Source organism: Lipophrys pholis (assembly GCF_963383615.2).
Source record: "Lipophrys pholis genome assembly, chromosome: 1".
NCBI lineage: Eukaryota > Metazoa > Chordata > Actinopteri > Blenniiformes > Blenniidae > Lipophrys > Lipophrys pholis.
Window position 1 is genome coordinate 44,564,189 of NC_137635.1, and position 17,516 is coordinate 44,581,704.

Sequence of the window (17,516 nt, forward strand, 5' to 3'; positions counted from 1 at the left end):
CAACCGCCGCGCTGTGCTTTTAGTCAAAGACGCGAGAGGCTCCAGGAGCTCGACGCGTCGGAGGATCGGAGAGCCTGGCACTCGCGGAATGGGAGCTCGACCCTCAGGGAACGGGAGCCGGACGCGACCCCCCTCCCCCTCCCCCCCACCGACCCTCAAGGAGTCGGACGCCGGCGGTTTTAGAAGCCCGAGGAGCCCGACGCTCGGCACGCCGACACGTTCAATCGCTCTGTTTGGCACTGAGAACTCGCTTCGCTCTGTAAATGTGGTTCTGTTTGGAAATAAATCGTAATGTTGTCTGGCTACTGTATTTTTCAAAATGTTTAGAAAAAGAAAAGAAAAAAAAAAGAAAGAAAAAAAAAAAAAAGGAAACACCGGCTGTGTCCCAGATGCTCACATTGTATCTTAAAGATGAGTTCCACAAAATTAAGCATGACCAAGAAGAGCTTCACACTGAGTCGGGGATTGCACCGTTATCGTGAGCCGCTGGAATAGAAAAAGAAAAAAAAAAGGGGGGGGGGGGGGCTGAACATGGCAGGAAGCTCGAGGAGCCGCAGGGACGAGCTGCTTCAGTCTGGGATCCTCGGAGAGGACTTCATGCTGGGTTCAGGATTCTCTGCCGGCTCGTCCCCCCCCCCCCCCCCCCCGAGCGACTCCGTCTGGTTCTGCCCTCGACTCCAGGCGGAGACACGCTGATCTGAAGCGACACGTAAACGGAGGAGCGGAACGGGAAAGGGCGACGGAGCCGTGAGAGGTGCGGGTGTGGGCGGCGTGGCGGGTTCCTCGGGCCCGCCGTAAGGCTGCTCCTGTTGTGTTTTACCCATCGTCGTAGCTACTGGCGTTTCAGTGTCGTGTCCATCCCGGGAGTTTAGTGGAAGATCTCAACGACGGGAGATGAAGGCTCTCCGGGGGCGCGGCCGGCCCCGGGTCCTGGGATCACAGCGGGGGAGGGGGGGAGGACAGAGCGAAGAAGAAGAAGTGTAGGGACTGGAAAAGTTTATGTTTCTGCAGTGTGAGGTTTAGTTTCTCTCCCACTCTCCTCTTTCCTCTCTTCCGTCTCCTCTTCTTCTCCCTGCTGCTCCTGCTCCTCCTCCTCCTCCTCCTCTTCGTCCTCCGTGTGCTGCTCCAGCTCCTCCCTGGTGATCATCTCGAAATCGTTCCCGTTGCTGTGCTGCGACCCTTCGTCCTCCCGCCGCTCGCTGTCTGTGTCCGAGTTGCGCTCCTCCGCCCCCGCCCCCTCCCGCTCCCTCCCCTCCTCCGGACTCGCCTCCTTGCTCTCCTCCTCATCCTCGTCGTCGTAGTCGTCCCCGTCCTTCTTCTCGCTGTCCGACTTCTCGTCGCTGTCCGACTTCTGGGCCTTGGAGGACACGGCCGCGGCGCCGTCCTTGTCCGCCTTGTCCAAGGCCTTCTTGTCGCTGGCCCGCGGCCCCTTGTACTCGTGGGTGTAGAGCGGGCGGAACGAGTCGATGAAGCCCACGTCGGCCGTCAGGTTGGGGAGGAACCAGAAGTGGTGGCGCCCGCCAGTCACCAGCCAGATGAGGAGGAAGAGGATGCAGCGGGCTGAGGAGACACAGGAAAACACCGTCACGTCTTTATTCGCCGGCTTGTTGGTGAAGCAGTTACATTTGTAATCCACTGGGAATAAATCAGTCTAAAGTCCTGATACCGATTCCAGTATTGGGTCAGACGGACCGAATCGTGGACCGTTAAAAGCCTCGGGGATGGCGAGCGGTCAGCATTAGCAGCGATCACTTTATTAATGCTACTAACTTGATTCATCGATGATCTGCTACCGACTTCTGGAACCCTGTCATGCATAGAGGTGCTAAAATCTGGCGTCTGTTTTAAGCTCTTATTGGTACTTACCAACGGCGAGAAGCAGGATACTGGCCACGAAGCAGCCGGCGGCCACGCTCAGATAGTACACGCCCACACGCATCTCTGCCGGCCACAGCGGGAACAGCGTGGCGGCGATCACTGCGATCACTTCCGGACACAAACAAGAGGAGTCAGACCCAGAGAGCCCCTCCCATCGCCCCCCCCCCCCCCCCCCCCCCCCCCCCCCCCACACACACACACTCACCCAGGATCAGACCCATGGCGAAGGTCTTGAAGTGGACGGGGTCGTAAATCCACACGAACACCTGCAGAGAAGGTTTGAGGATCAGAAACAGGAGTCGGGGCTTCATGGAAGCTCCTGTGTGTGGAGATGTTCACCTCATTCCCGTCCAGGAAGAGCTGATCCTCGTGGAGCTCCAGTTTGAACTTCTTCTTCACTTCTTTCTTCTTTTTCGGCGTCCCGGGACTCTCGTCCTGAAATGAAAGCACACGGCGGGTCAGACGTCGGGGCGGGAACTCGGCCTCACGTCTGACTGGACGTCGGCACCGAGTCACGTACACTTTTCTCCTTCTTGACTTCGGCCACGTCCGTCTCCTTCTTCTTGTCTTTCTCCTTCTTCCCTTTTTTCTCCTCCTCCTTGCTGCTGTCGCCTTTGACCTTCTCCTTCTCTTTCTCCTTCTTGACGGCTTTCTCTGGTTTCTTCTTCATCACTTTTAGAGCTCGGTGGAAGAACTGCTTCTTGAGGAGCCTGCCGAGGACGACCGAGAGCAGAAAGAGACGCTTTGAACGGCGAAATCGGGGGAACAGGTTACGACACGAAGATTGAGTCGCTGCGGTCGGAGTGCAGAGCAGCAGCGTCTCCCCCACAGCCCACCTGTTGCAGTAATCCACCACCGAGTCTCTGGTGGTGAACAGCGCCTCCTCTCCTTTCTTGGCTTTGGCCCACTTGGAGTCCATCAGGCAGTCCACGGCCTTGAAGGCTGAATGGAGGAAACACACAGAGCGGTACTGACCTCATCCAAATCCTCTCTGCAGCTCGCCTGGTTAACTTCCCCTCACAAGCTGACCAGTAAAAATAAGTCAAAATAAACAAACAAAAACAAACACTGTTCTTTAATATAGGTTGCATGACTTGCCAAAAAAAAAATACATGGAAAAGGTGCACTTTACCAGTTTACTTTATTATTGTATATATATATATGTTTGTAACCTTGTATGGTTTTATGTGGGACAACGGATGGAAATGATCCTTGTGCTAAATGCGGCATATTTACAGGAACCTCGTGAAGAGATGGTTTGTACATTAATACACACTGTCCCGTTCATGTAAACAAATAAAATCAAACTTATAGCCTGGAAACACGCTACAACTAACGTCCGGTTATTGCAGGTGATAAATACAAAGCATAAAAAAATACTATTTCTTATGCTGTCATGTCAGGTAACAAAATATTTGTTCTTTGGTGCGAAAAAAAAGAGCAAGTTGCATCAAACTGTGATGCAGGGAGAAATGCAGAGATTCACCAGAACAACTTTCACTGCATTTTTTCCACTGAAAGTAATAAAAAAAAGCGGACTAATTTGAATACTGTGTGTGTGTATGCGTGTGTGTGTTGGGCCGATCACTGACCAACAAAGTAGTCCACCCGGTGTCCCATCATGTTGGTGGACTTGGTGGGGCAGTTAAATCGGAGGTACTTGGCCACCGCCTTCTCATCCTTGGTGGGTTCGCTGACCTCCTGCAGGGAGCCACAAAGCACACGTCAGCACACGTCAGCACACGTCAGCACACGTCAGCACACGTCAGCACACGTCAGCACGCAGGTCAGGAAGCATGCGGCCAGCCCACCTGTGGAAACTTCCAGAAATGTACTAAAAGATTAGATATTGCATTTTATAGTACACAAGGGCCGAGCCGGTTAACGCATCATCACATTATCTGAACAGCTGTTGGCGAAACATTCAGGAGCGGTGGGATGTTGATCAGTACTGGTCTGTCATTGGTGCCTTGCTGCATCTAAACCAATCAGAGCATTTGGGGCGGGGCTAAGGAAAGTGAGAATGGAAAACTATGGTTGTGTCTTGGGTGTCTGTTTGCACGACGACGGCACAACTTTTCGAAAACGCTTCGACTCCATTTCAGTGGAAACGGGAAGGGAAACGCAACTTTTTGAAAAAGCCGATACTGTGGATGCGCAACACAGCAGTTCTGGGCTGGTATGTGCCGTACTGGTCCAAATATGAGACAACAACCTGTTTACAAAGCTCAACTATGCAAAAAATATTTTTCAGATCAAATCTGGCATCAAGATTTTTGAAAAGCATCGTTAACTCACTTAAGCAAGCAGATGCAGATACAGTCTCCTTGTGTGTGTTTGATGTGTGGATCAGAGTGGCAGCAGCTCACAGAGGCACAAGACGGAAATGACGGTTTGGCTTCAGAACCAGAAGCAGCCTCACCCTGATGGTGCTCATTTGGTCCACCAACAGCTGCTCTGCTCTTTGTGCTAACAAAAGAACCTCCACACTTTCTTTCTGTGCCACACCTTCCAGTGTTCCCCGACAGATAGCGAACCTTCTCTACGCGTGTGGGCTCTGCTGACGGCAGGCGGGGGAGCGAGGGCATTGGCACAGCCGGGCCGCTCTGGGCTTTGTTCAGTCCAGCTGGCTTCGACCGACCACCACACCATCAAACAAACCTTTGTTCCAAAAAGGCATCGGTTACACTAGACCACAACATGGAAAGCCCCCGAAACCCAGCCGCACCATCACCGACTAATATCGGAGGTAGTCCACCAAGTCCACAGAGTCTCAGTCTGTTTCAGCTACGTTACAATACTGGAGACTTTTGATAAACACCGATATCGATCAATACAGAAAATATACCGTCTTGACTAGTTCTTAAAAGTTTGTACGCAGCTCCAGAGCAAACATAATCTGCTTGTGCACCCAATATAAACACACACGGCCATCTTAGAGCCTGTAGATGTTTGTGTCCTTTAAAACTGAGGTTCATTAAACTGAAATACTTGTGTACTTATAGGTGATATAGTGGAGTTTCCATTCGGGTTCGGTACCTTTCACATTTGACCCGGTACCTGGGAATCCATACCGGTGTCAGATAGAGAAGTGACCCACTCTCATTAAGTCATGGAAAAGTGACCTACGTCTCAACACCTTACATACATACTAAGGAAATAGGCGATATAACATTAAAATAAGCATGTGTCAATATTCTACAGCATGGAAAAGTCAGCTATGTAACAAGTAATATTTATATTAAATATCTACATTAGAACATTCTTATTAGCAAAACGTAAAGTTTCACATTAGGGGTCAAAATTCCATGGGGCGGATCATTTTTCCAAACAGGAAAAGTGACACATGGGGTCAGTATTCTATACAACACCGGTACTCAACAGTACCAATTTTTGGTACTTTTGTGCGTTTACGTGGTAATAAATGCTAATTTGTATAATTAAAAAAATTATAAATTCATTTCTCAATATATAAACTTTAACAAATATATCAAAACAACATCCCATACAATGTCTGTATTGTAACATCGCAGTTGTTTCACAAATTTCTGCTGTGTTTGTTTATTTTTTTTTAATAATGCACAAATTAAAAGCGAGCTCCACTTCCTCCGATTCCTTTCCCTTCCGGAAACATTATGTGACGAGGGTCCATGGAGGGCAAATCATTTTAAAACAAATGAGCAATCTGTTCACAGCAATCCCAATATAGCAATATTCATGTTATCTTTCCACATACTTTTACGGATTGTCTAGTTTGCTAATATTAGATAAAATGAAAGAAAAAAAAACTAAAAGAGTTTTGTCAACGCACTAATAGCGGTAGCTAACCACTGGCGGTACAGAAGAAAATCAATTCTGCAAGAAAAAATGCCGAGTGGTAAATTTGGGTTTGTGTCTGACGTTGGAAGGAATTTCATATTGATGCACTTTGTTATCAACAATTATTTTTCATGGAAATAAGTAAATACTTTGTCTCAATCCCATTAATTCTACTTTCAATTCTAAAATGTTTACCTATCAAATTTAAAAAAAAAAATTTGTTTAGTGAAGTGAACACTACTTGCATGAACTCTTCATTGAGCAAGATAAGTGGGCTTAAGTTGTAATCTTTTAGGGGGCACAGGTTTCAAATGGGTTCACCTGAAACTTGTGTGAGGTCCAAACTCCCCCCCCCCCCACACACACACACACACAAACTCGTATTAACCGCTTGGATGTCTCCTCAGTGTGACCATACAACAATGCAGCTCTTCAGTTGCTCCCTGCAGAGTTCACACAGTAATGCGCTTATCAACCATTTTAATTTTGTTGTATGGCAAAGAATCTATAAAGACGAATTTTATCTCACGGCTCAAGGTAAAACTGTGACACTGAGACAATTCATTAAGTTTGTCAACTGAGATCTGCGTCACAGCTGATAAATCTAACGTCTCGAAGTCCAAACAAATACATCATTTGTTGGTTAACTGGTAAATGTAAAACTTATCCAGAATCTAACCTAATTTGATGCACCAGTAAGCCTTTAAGTCCTTTTGAATGTCACAATATAAATAGGTATGTTGAAAACTTAAAATAGTTACTGTGTTGTAATAACCAAACTTCAAGAACACAACCCAGTCTTGCAATATCCTCATGATATATCGGAGTTAGTTACAACTATGAAAGCAGCTCACAGAGGGGGCTTTTCCACCAGAGTATTCAAAACAATCTTCTCCCAACCGAGCGTGTACTTTGAAAAGAATACCGGATGCGCACATGTAAATGACATGGCGTTTGCATCCATGTGAGAGTGAGCATGCGCAACTGACTCAAACAACCTGTGGAAACTCCGTAAAAAGAAATCCGAGTGCATCACTAACGAAGCAGCAGAGAGCAAGAGTAGAGAGAGAGAGAGAGAGAGAGAGAGAGAGCGAGAGAGACGAGAGAGTCGAGAGAGAGAGAGGCTGCTGATACAGTCACAAGGCCACAACTTGTAGAGAAAACAGGTGCTCCAGGTGCTATATGGAAGTACTTTGGCTTCAAAACAAATGAGCACGGTGTCTCCATTACCACCGAAGCACCACTGTGCAAACGGTGTTTGAGAACATCTGGCCAAGGCTGGAAACACTGCTAACCTGCTAAACACCTGAAGGACAAGCAGGACCCAGACCTGCATAAGGAGTTCAAGGAACCACAGCTAATAACTTATATACCTATGAAAAAAAAAAAATCGCTCTGGAAAAAAATGTAAGCTATTATAAATATTAGTATTACATAAATAATATGAAAGAATATAATATGAAAATATTTCATTTTAGCCATTTAATGTTATAAAGATTACTGCATAGTAACATACCATTTAAAGACATTGGTCCTACTCAAGACAGGCTGTATCAAATGATATTTTGTGTGTTCTCTTTTTATTTTGAAAACTATCGAATAGTATCGAAAGTATTGAACTACATGGTGGTATCGCTATCGATACCAAAATGTTGGTATCGCGACAGCACTAATTCAGACACATTCAGAAATAAAATGAAAGGAGCAGGAATTCACAACGTAATGCCGAAATGTTGAAAAATAAGCCCCAAGCTCATTCACGTCTTAGTTAGTTAGTCCGGGGCTCCGGACTAAAGCAAGACAGACAAAACACCAATAGAGCGACGAGGAGACGCAATGTTTTCTCTCTCTTTGTTCTGCATCCGAGGTCCAGGCCAGACTAGTTCCTGTATGAGTGCTACATTGGTGAAATCAGTGACGTATCACGTTTTGGAGTGACGCAACAATGTGGCTCTCACTTGACTCGGTTGACAATGGAAAAACAATCGGTTCTTTGGTGGTGCTCATTTAAGAACTGGTCCTGGCACCGGCGCTGAACTAGAACCTGGTTCTTTTTGGTGGAAAAGCCCTATGACTGAACTGTGAACATCCATTAGAGTACGGAGAACTAATATCATGTTTGAGTAACCAGTTTGAGCTTTGTGACACGACGTGTTATCCTGCTGTTAGCAGCCATCAGAGGACAATACACTGTTATCATGAAGGGATAAACAAGGTTAACTCACATACCAACCTGAACCATTAAAACAAGACAGGATGGATCCATGCGTAGTTTACAATAAACTCTGCAGCGCACTCGGAGATGGTCTTCTGTATACGTTGGGTGTAACAAGTGGTTTTTGGACATTTTTCCTCTCAAGCCAGTTTGGCTTCTATCCCCTGACGCCAAAAGAGAGAACTGTAGATATTTCCTCTCTTTGGAACCATTCTCTGTAAACACTACATGGCTGTGCATGAAAATCGCAGTCGCTCAGCAATTTATGAAATACTTCATGCCACATTCAAAGTTTCTGAGATCAACTTTCTTCCCCATACTTGTGCTCCTCGCTTTGAACTACAGCAGCTCATCTTGATCTTAATAAATGAAGTTGCCGGCATGTGACTGGCTGGAGAGATGTGATGTTTTGTTAATTAATGGATGAGGTGTTAATGCAGAAGTTGCAGGGACCAGGAGAACTCTTCCCGTGACTCAGATCGGCTCTCTTTGGACACACAGGCTGCGATCAGACAGTATTCAGGGTTAAATGCAGATGCTGTTGACTCATTAATTAATTTCCCTCTGATTGCTCCACGTTATGTAAACACGGCTGGTTAAAGCTGACGCAGCTTAGCCACCAAACGATTTTGCAGAGCCACAATGAACACGACACATTAAAAAAAATGATCTTTCTTTAAAAGGCACAGAGACGATTTTACGCCACCAGAGGCCGCGTGTCTTCGCTCGAGCTCAGAATGAAGGAAACACCTTGTTATCATATGAACACTAACGTTTGTTGTCGCTAGCCCGCTAATGCTATCCCAAGTTAGCCATCGTTCGGCTCCATCCGCCGCCTGCTCGCGGCTCCTAACGCGGACGCTTCCCCGCGACAGTGAGTCGGCAGCGAGTAGCGAACCCGCTCTGCGTCCCCACCCACCGCACCACGGTATGCAGCCGGGGAGTGTGATCGGGGGAGTCAGTGATGTTACCTGGGTCCGCTTCTTGTGCTTCTTGCGCTCCGCCATGATCCTCCAACTCAGCTTCTCCGTGCACGAGGATGCGCGTGCACGCAGAGGAAGAAGTATCGCGAGATTTGCCAGTGAGACGTTTCACGTTGAAAAATCCCCGACACTTAATATAACTGCTGCAAGTGACTGTTAATTAACCAATTAGGTGATGAAAACATCAAGTTTTCTTTTTTTTAGGAGAGTATTAATTTGGGATGGGAAACCCGGTTCTTATGGCTCAGTTCACATTCTTTAGGTACATCAAAATAGTCCCTAATTAATCCTTTCCTATCTACTTTACCTTAACCCTGTGGATGACTACACAAGCACATTTGTAAAATGTAAGATATTTCCTTCATTATATATTATGGGATTAACTTGAGCTTTCACCTTTTGATGACACGAGGATCAAACTGCAGTTTTCTTCACAGATTTTTTTTATTTATTAACAATCCAGCAAATGCAAAAAAAGTATTAAATACAAATACAAAAGCCATTCATGAGATTGTGAAGTATTTCCTACTAATGATATGACACTTTAAAGCTTGAAATAAAACGTTTTAAAGCTACAACCAGATAGAGATGAGTAATGACAAAGAAAAAAGAGAGAATGAAATTGAGATTTCTCACTGAAAATACGCCAGTGTATTTCAAAACCTGTACATATAATTGTAAAATAAAGATATGTAGCAAACACCTGAGCAGAGTGTGGACCTGTATTGCAATTTAAAAAAACAACCACATTATTACAGTGAAATATATGTAAACAAGTCGTCCAGTGTGGCTGCAGCAGTTTTTTTTCTGGTAGTGCTGTGTTGATGTTGCAGACTGGGCCTGGTTTGGTTTGTCCATTTCATTCTTGCTGATCAGGCTGTCTCACTGCTGGCTGATGGAGGCGAGTTGTTCTCCGCCTCTTGAACGTGCTCGCTGGATTTGATGATATCAGGGTCTCTGGGACTCGCCACCATCTCCTCGCTGTTGCAGTTTCCAGGAGAGCCGATGTCAGAGGAGCGATCCCCGGGCTTCTCTGGGGTGGCCTGCAGGGCGCCCGTGGACAGTGGGAGGTTCATCATGTACAACATGCTGCCAAGACGTCTGGAAACCTGTGGAGGAAAGAGGAGGGCAGATGATTCTTAGATCCACTGTGTTCATTTCTTCTTCTGCTGGTGTGAGAGGGATGACACGGTTGAATATAATGCAAGTAAATATGATCTTAGTAGGCTAATATAATGTACTTAGGGCCCGTTTACACCTGGCGTTAACATATGGTTTGGGTGATCCGATCTCAAGTGGCAAGCCCTAAAAACAAGTGTAAACAGGCACCAAAGCGCTTTCACTCAAACCTCGTCCCGAGGTGGTGAGGGGTCATTTGACCACAGAGGCGTTGTGGTGTGAACAGCATGTGTCTCAATTGTGTTCTAAGAAAGGTGGCTTTGCAGGAAAATACATCATATGTAATACATAAACATCATCAGTGCCCGCAATGTTTTCATTGAAGAGAACGTGAGTTATGAATGAGTTATACAGTCTTTTTAACTTTACAAAGAAACTTTGAAAAAGAACATGGGCGGCCGTGTCTGGACGTTTGCAGAAACACAGTGCATTAAAGCGGCCGGGGTGATGAAGTGGTTAGCCCAAAACGCATGATACGGACAAGTGTAGACATCTGCATCAGTGCTCGCCACAATGCACGTTAATGCCAGGTGTGAACAGGCCCAAAGAAATACTTTTCATTGATGGTAGTTTAGCTGTAAAGAGCCGTTTTGCTTTGTTGCATCTAAACTTCCAGTTTCGGACTGTGAATGACAGAGCGTGAGCGTCTCATTACACCATCTTGTGGTACAAAGTGGTATTGCAAGAATTTGGGTAACAACATTTCTTGGGAGTGATGTAATTGCTGTTATGGTCTTACTTTCTATTCATCATTTAATGTTGTTGATAGTTGAAATGTAGAAAAAGTGATATGTTTGCCAAAATACTGAAGCCACAGTGACTCTCCACTGCCATCCAAAGGATGCCAGAGGCGTTACAAACATCTTACATGCAGTACACTTAAAAAAGAAACACTTCATAATGTACCTTAAGTGCAAGTTAATCCTTTGATCATGTCAATATTAACTTTGTGATGTTTATTCTAAAAGGCGTTTAAGAGCATAGAGCAATACATATTCTTAACGTAACACTTTCACCCAATGTTCAAGTTCTGTTTTTTATGATTCAATTAGTGATTCCAGAATCAGTTTTACCTGTGAGCGGATCTTGAGAGCCGGCCCGAGCTTGAGCCCCAGTGTATCTAGCAGATGCTCCTCTGAGAGGAGGGGGAGCGTCTCTCCATCAATCATGTGGTCCTTGAACGCCTGGATGATGAATCAGTTTGTATTAGAACAACAAAAATGGAAAAAAACATAACAATTAGTCTTTTTTTTTTTTTTTTTTTTAAATCTACCCACCTGGCCGTATTCTGAACATGTAGGTATGCTGTTGATGAAGTTGTAAACATCATTCACCGTCCATTTTCTTATGTCTTCGGGCACCTCGTCGCCGTTCAAAAAGAGATTTGGTGGCCCTTGAAAACACATGAAACGTTTATTTAAATCAGAGAGGTTTCAGCCTTGTGTGAGCTGTTCAAAAAGCCTGGTTTTCCAAGCTCACCTGGTGGAAGGAAACCATTTCCGGGGACTGGGAACATGTAAGGCATTCCTGCCAGGCCTCCACCGGTGGTCGGATACATGAATTTTTCCTGAAAAGCTGAACATTGGCTGGATATGTCTTTGTCATTTGTGCCACTGTTGGCTACATCAGAACACGAGTCCTGAGTATTCGCACAGGCTTTACGCAGGCCCGCCTCCGCCTCTTTGTAGTTCTTCCTGCTTCCAGTGACGAGTTCAGGGTCTATTTTGGTTTGATGGTGTGTCTTGCTGGTCGTGCACTCCTCCCCCAGGTCCCCCTTCGGCTCCATCTCTTTCTCCTCCCCCGACGTGGCCCCCGGGCTTTGCTCTACACTTTTGTCCTCAGCTGGACCCTTGAGGTTGGACACGTGGCTCTCCGCAGTCTTGTGGACGGTCGGCCGCCTTCCCGCCCTGCGCCCTCGCTCTCGGTGCAGGGTGCTGATCGGCGGGTATGGACTGGCTGACATGAGGATGCTGTTGGAGTGCAGCTCGTCCAGGGTGGGGCGGTGGACGAAGACCTCGTGGCCGTCGGGCATGCGCTGACGGCCTCTGAACACCATGGGGTTGGAAGGGTATGACATGGGATTATCAATTCCCATCAGTCCTTTCTGGTGAGCATTCTCCAGCTCCTTCTGATGCAGGATGGCATTCATCTCCATCCTGAAATGAAGCGCGCACAAAGAATCTGAGTAAAATCTCTGACATTGGGCACATAACGCAATGGAGTGCGTAGGTGGAAGGTTCTTTGTGAAATGTTGATGACAATCTACAAGCACTACCTGGCTATATTTTGCTTGTGAATTAGCTCTTGTCGCCGGGCAACAGTTTCCATGGGCTCTGAGGGCAGGAATCCATATCCAGCTGAGAAACAGAACAGAACGAGGGAAGCTGTCAAACTTAAGTCCTCACACACTGGAACCAAACAGGGTGTCTGGGACTTCTCAAGCTCACCTGGTCCGGGGAACGCTCTTCCAGGCAGGACATTGGCATGGGGTGGTAAAGGTGGGCCGAGGTGGGGCGCCATGTGCATCTGTCGAGCATCAGAAGCCACCATCTCGGTGGGGGGAACCAGCTCTCTGATGAGAAAAAGGCCAAATAGAAGTTATATAATCAGCTGTGTGACTCTTCAACACATGCTTTCGTACACATTATAGAAAATGTAATGTCATTTTTTTTTTTTTGTTGCATTCAGTGAATGTTTTTCAAACTGCCTGTTAACCAAGAGCTAAACTTTTGCTTTAAAAGAGCCGGTTCAGTTACAAACCTCTCCATGAAGCGAGGTTCAAACTGAGCAGGGACTCCTTGTAACCTCTGCTGCCCCTGGGCGAGGATCTGTGGAGCCATGGCCATCTGGTTCCTCATTATCATCTCTTGCCGCTGCCTCAGCTCTGCAGGAGAGGGGAAAAGCACCACAGGTCACCAAAGGCCTTCCTCACAAGCCTCCCGGTTCAGGTCGCTCTGCTGCTCGTCTTCCTGCGGCCTCACCTCCAGCAGACATGCTGTTGACCAATCGATACCAGTGCTTCTCATCCAGAGTCGCCTGCTCGCCCAGTGCTGTCATCTTCCTCAGCTGCTCCCGTGGGGTCATGACACACGCAAGCGACCTTTGACCTCCACGTGAATCCTGCTAATAAGGAGAGTCAGATCAATAACTGTCTGGCCATTACTCCAAAATGGTAAAAAAATGGAAAATGTGTCCTTATATGTGACATTGTTTCTTTACAGTAGCTGCATGTTTGAATGTTTGTGCCATTCTAAAACTTATCGAAATGATTATTAAGATACGAATGAATAGTAAAGAAATGTAACGATTGTTGTAGTTTTTTCTTTTCCCACTAGATGGCAGCCGCTAACTATCACACTTCACATGACTACTGGCCTTAGCAGAAGATTAACACATGTAATCCTAGAGAATAACTTCTTGCTTTGTAATCACCCCCAAAAAACAAAAAACAAACAAACAAAAAAATTTAAATGTGTGAATTGTATTGTGAATTCTGCCCAGTGTTGGTATAAAAATGGTTGCATCCTTTCTGTGGAACACTCGGCTGTGAGTAAGATTTGTGCAGGCCAGCAACTATCTGTAACTATCTGTAACCTCTAACCCCCACTCTCACCTCTCACCTTTCCCACAACCCAAGTGTTAATCTCCAACCAACACTGCCCAGCACAATGTAAGCCAATCCTGAATCTATAAATCCAAATCCGTGCCACCATATGAGAAGCAGCAAAAACACTCCTATGTCTTTTTATCCTCCCAAGTACATTTAGTCTCATCTTGTGACACACACACACACACACACACACACACACACACACACACACACACACACACACACACACACACACACACACACACACACACACACACACACACACACACACACCACACACACACACACACACCACACACACACACACACGCTGCTCTCATTGTTCTTGGCTGAGGCAGCAGCTTGTATACACAAGCACAAGTGACTTAGGCACCTCCAATTAGCCTTCCACACCGCAGAAATCCCATTACAAAATATGATACTGTAAACGACAGCACAGTAATCCACTTCTGCTAATCCAGGGCCAGGGTGCAAAATGAATCTGGATGCATAGTTGTAAGTGCTCACCATCTGGGACTTTGCCCCTTTTGTGGGATATAATTAGCTGACACTGACTAGACGAGCTTTTCAGTATTAAGGACATGTTTACAGTGCGCACTTGTTGAGTGACTTTATTTCTCCACTGCACTTCCCTCTAACAAACGCTGCCATATGATTTCCCCAAGGACTTGTGCATTATTCAAGAGTCCCTCAAGTTCCTTAGGAAGCCCATCTAATCTGAGGACTGTAATCCCCCTGTTAGCTCTGCAACAGTCTGCCACGTACATCTGCTGACCTGCCCGCAGCCTACCCCGCCAGCCCGTCTATCCCCCATCCCCACCTTCCCCGGGCCCCTGCTACCCCCAGGATCCTATTAGCTAAGTCCTGGCTATACAGCACTTTAAAGGGATGTGTTGGAGGTAATCCGCACGTTTAGAGTTTTACCCTCAGCAAACCTTGCTTGTAAGCATCCCGGACAATACACCCTAAGTGCTAAGCCTATTAGCCTCCATTAGCTCCCAGGATGTCCTAAAAACACCTTGGGGATAAATGTGGGAATGCAATCGGTTTATGTGGAGCTATGTGGCGCGAACACATGCGCCCCTCCACCACCTTCTCGGTCAATGTCACAACAGCTAGCATCGGCAAATGTTTTTCTACACTTCTGTCTGTTAATACCTAAGCGAGCACTGAGTTTCAATCTTTAGAGTCTTATCACCTTTGCATGCCCTCTGTGGGCTTGTAATGATTTCCACTTTCAGACATGACACGGTGAGACGTTTTAGTGTCATCAGGGAATTCCTGCGTTGCACTTTGAATGCAGAAACGGCTCACCGAATGACATCGAATGATGAAATCTGAAGTAATTTCTTCCACATTCTAAAAATAATTTTGATATGACTGCATCAGTCCATTGGGGGATTCAGTAAATGCCTTCAAACAGCACAAAGTGTCCCCGAAAAGCCTCGTTGGGCCTCTCGGAGGCTGGAGTCTGTGGACTAGGAACTCAGAGGATCCCTCCCGAGGCCCTTTGGCCACTTGGATGACATTAAGTCTATTAGTAAAGTTGTAGTCCTGAAACTTATGAGATTTTCAATCCTCACCTTGAAGCTCATTTGGAGGCTTCAGACGCTCACGTGTCGGAGAGCATTAAGTGAAACGAGGCGTTTTGCGAGTGAAACTATCGTCAAAGGTGAGGTTGCAACCTCCCCTGTCATATTTGCCTCAAACGAGCAGAGGCCGCACCGCAGCTGCCAAATCCGGGGATTGTGGGCTCCTTGGATTTTCTGTTGCCTGGTTAATCTCATTATAAGAATGAATTAAAGGGAAAAATTGCTGACAACTTAGCTGGAGCCCTGAGGAGGTCATATCAGACAAGACAGAAGTATTGTCTGGCTCTGCCTAATCCCTTCACACAACACACTGCACCAGCTGAAGCAGACTCACACTGCTGAGAGGAAGATTAGATTATTCACTCTAACTTGAACATTCAAAAGTAAAAGAAACTTTAGGTATCATTCATTTGGGGTTTTTGCTTCTTCACCATTTCACATGGAACATTATACAGACATTCAAACTGACGACAGAAGTTTTGTGGCATTGTTTTTTGTTTATTGTTAAAATTTTGCTGTTTGCAGAATCTCGCTTAACTTTTAGGTTAATTATACAGATTTGAAGGATGTCTCCAGTCGCACTGGGTATTAGATTAATCACTTAACCAAGACAGCTGCTCTCATGTATTCATGTTTGGCTTGCAGTGGCTAAAATGTCTCCTCACACAAACAATCAACAGGAATTTAAAGTGATCCAATGTTAATAAATAATTATATTTTATAATATAAAACAGAGAAATCTGAAACATAGGTGTTAAAATGAAAGGAAGTAATATCTGTGGCTTACCTTTAAATTAACAGCAGAGAGCAGAGTAGTTTGTTTGTCCCAAATCAGGTTAAAAAAAGAAGTAAATTATAGGACCTTGAAAAGCCTCAGCGAGCGAGTGTCTCTCTAGTGTTAGTGTCCTTCTCTCACTTCCAACCAACCAGGCCAACTGGTTGGAGCACAGTCTGCTGCCAGCTAACTGCCTTAACTAAAAAAGACCTTTTAAATACTGATTCATTTCATCTCCATCAGCTGGCCTTATCTTCCGCGGTAAGCCCTCCCTGTCCTGACATCACTGTGATCTCCCATCCAACTGCTTGCAGCACCTTGCAACTGAAGTGTAATTACTGAAGCAGCACTGGTCCTAAGCATGGAGCGCTAAACCTCTTTCAACGTTTACCTCACTAATCCCTTGTTAGCACTTTAGGCCATGGTTAAGACACCTAAATGCTTAGCTTCCTTTTCCAGTGGCAAAATGGCCAGCCGTCCTGTAAACTGCTCAGTGACCCCATGCAGAGAAACGACACCAGGCTGCACGTAGACAAAACAAATTCCCCCGGATCAGTCTTGGTTGTTTTTTCTTATTTTTGTTTTGCCCTGCACGTTCAGCCTAAGTGTCAGAGGTATTGCTCTCCCTGGGGGTGCCAAAAGGGTTAACCCAAACATGCTCGGTGGTAATTTGCCAGAAATCCGACTAAATGTTGGCCGGATCATCCTCTCAGACCTCTTAATCTGACAGTTTGTGCTCACCGGACACTTACAGAGGGTGGGTGCTGCCGCTCTGAGTGAGGCTTCCTTTAAGTCCTGGTGGGCTGGCAGCACATCTTAATAAACAGCAGACAAATAGTGGAGGGGCCCTGCGTGGTGCCTCCGTGGGGAAGGAGAGATCCCCTGGAGATGTGAGTGAACCCAGAGGTCAGACCACTGCTGGGTTGTTTACCGTACTGGACACTGTCGTCTGGCCTCGTGTGGAGTTTTAAAAACATGACTCCTTATCCTCCAGATATTTATTTATTTATGCATTTCTCCATGTTATCTTACCATTTATAAACCATATATATATATATCTGTGACTGTTGAAATGAACAGAAGTGACTTTCTGCACAATCTGACTTTAGTACAACCTAATTTGATTTTTATTCATCCCTTTGAATGCATACGTTTGCATGTTCTCCCTGTGTGTGGGTGCTTCGGTTGCCCACCAGAAACATCCATCTGAGGCTCAATGGTGACTCTAAATTATCAGTAATTGTGAATCTGAGTGTGTGTGAGACTGCCTGTGTTTGCCACATGCTGGATAACCGTCTTTCACCCTGCTCCTACCAATCTGATGAATCTTGGTGCAGAGGTGTGTGAAATGGTCAATTAGGTGACTTTATATGCATTAAAGGCACAGAGTGCTTAACCTAATATCAAACAAACATGGTTGTTGAAAGGAAAGGAAAGGATGCTACACAATAGATAGTCATTTGAT

At 45.9% G+C, this 17,516-nt stretch overlaps 2 protein-coding genes across 4 annotated transcripts; both read right to left on the reverse strand.

The window, feature by feature from the left end:
* Positions 1-539: 539 nt before the first annotated feature.
* sec62 (SEC62 homolog, preprotein translocation factor) lies at positions 540-8,937 on the reverse strand. The gene is made up of 8 exons (XM_080481309.1): positions 8,884-8,937; positions 3,471-3,579; positions 2,715-2,820; positions 2,399-2,588; positions 2,218-2,313; positions 2,084-2,144; positions 1,867-1,986; positions 540-1,560 (listed from the first exon to the last, which is right to left on the reverse strand). The coding sequence occupies exons 1-8, from the start codon at positions 8,917-8,919 to the stop codon at positions 998-1,000; spliced, it is 1,281 nt and encodes a 426-aa protein (XP_080337435.1). The 5' UTR covers positions 8,920-8,937; the 3' UTR covers positions 540-997.
* Positions 8,938-9,316: 379 nt separating this feature from the next.
* On the reverse strand, positions 9,317-16,377 carry samd7 (sterile alpha motif domain containing 7). Of its 3 annotated transcripts, none has more exons than XM_080487685.1 (9): positions 16,064-16,377; positions 13,056-13,194; positions 12,835-12,958; positions 12,522-12,646; positions 12,350-12,431; positions 11,554-12,230; positions 11,352-11,467; positions 11,148-11,258; positions 9,317-10,004 (listed from the first exon to the last, which is right to left on the reverse strand). In XM_080487685.1, exons 2-9 carry the CDS (start codon positions 13,156-13,158, stop codon positions 9,768-9,770), a joined length of 1,575 nt encoding a protein of 524 aa, XP_080343811.1. In that variant the 5' UTR covers positions 13,159-13,194; positions 16,064-16,377; the 3' UTR covers positions 9,317-9,767. The 3 variants fall into 3 exon arrangements, with proteins under 3 accessions (XP_080343811.1, XP_080343809.1, XP_080343810.1); XM_080487683.1 differs by having other exon boundaries at positions 13,056-13,197; XM_080487684.1 differs by lacking the exon at positions 16,064-16,377 and adding an exon at positions 13,695-14,007 and having other exon boundaries at positions 13,056-13,197.
* Between the last annotated feature and the right edge of the window lie 1,139 nt (positions 16,378-17,516).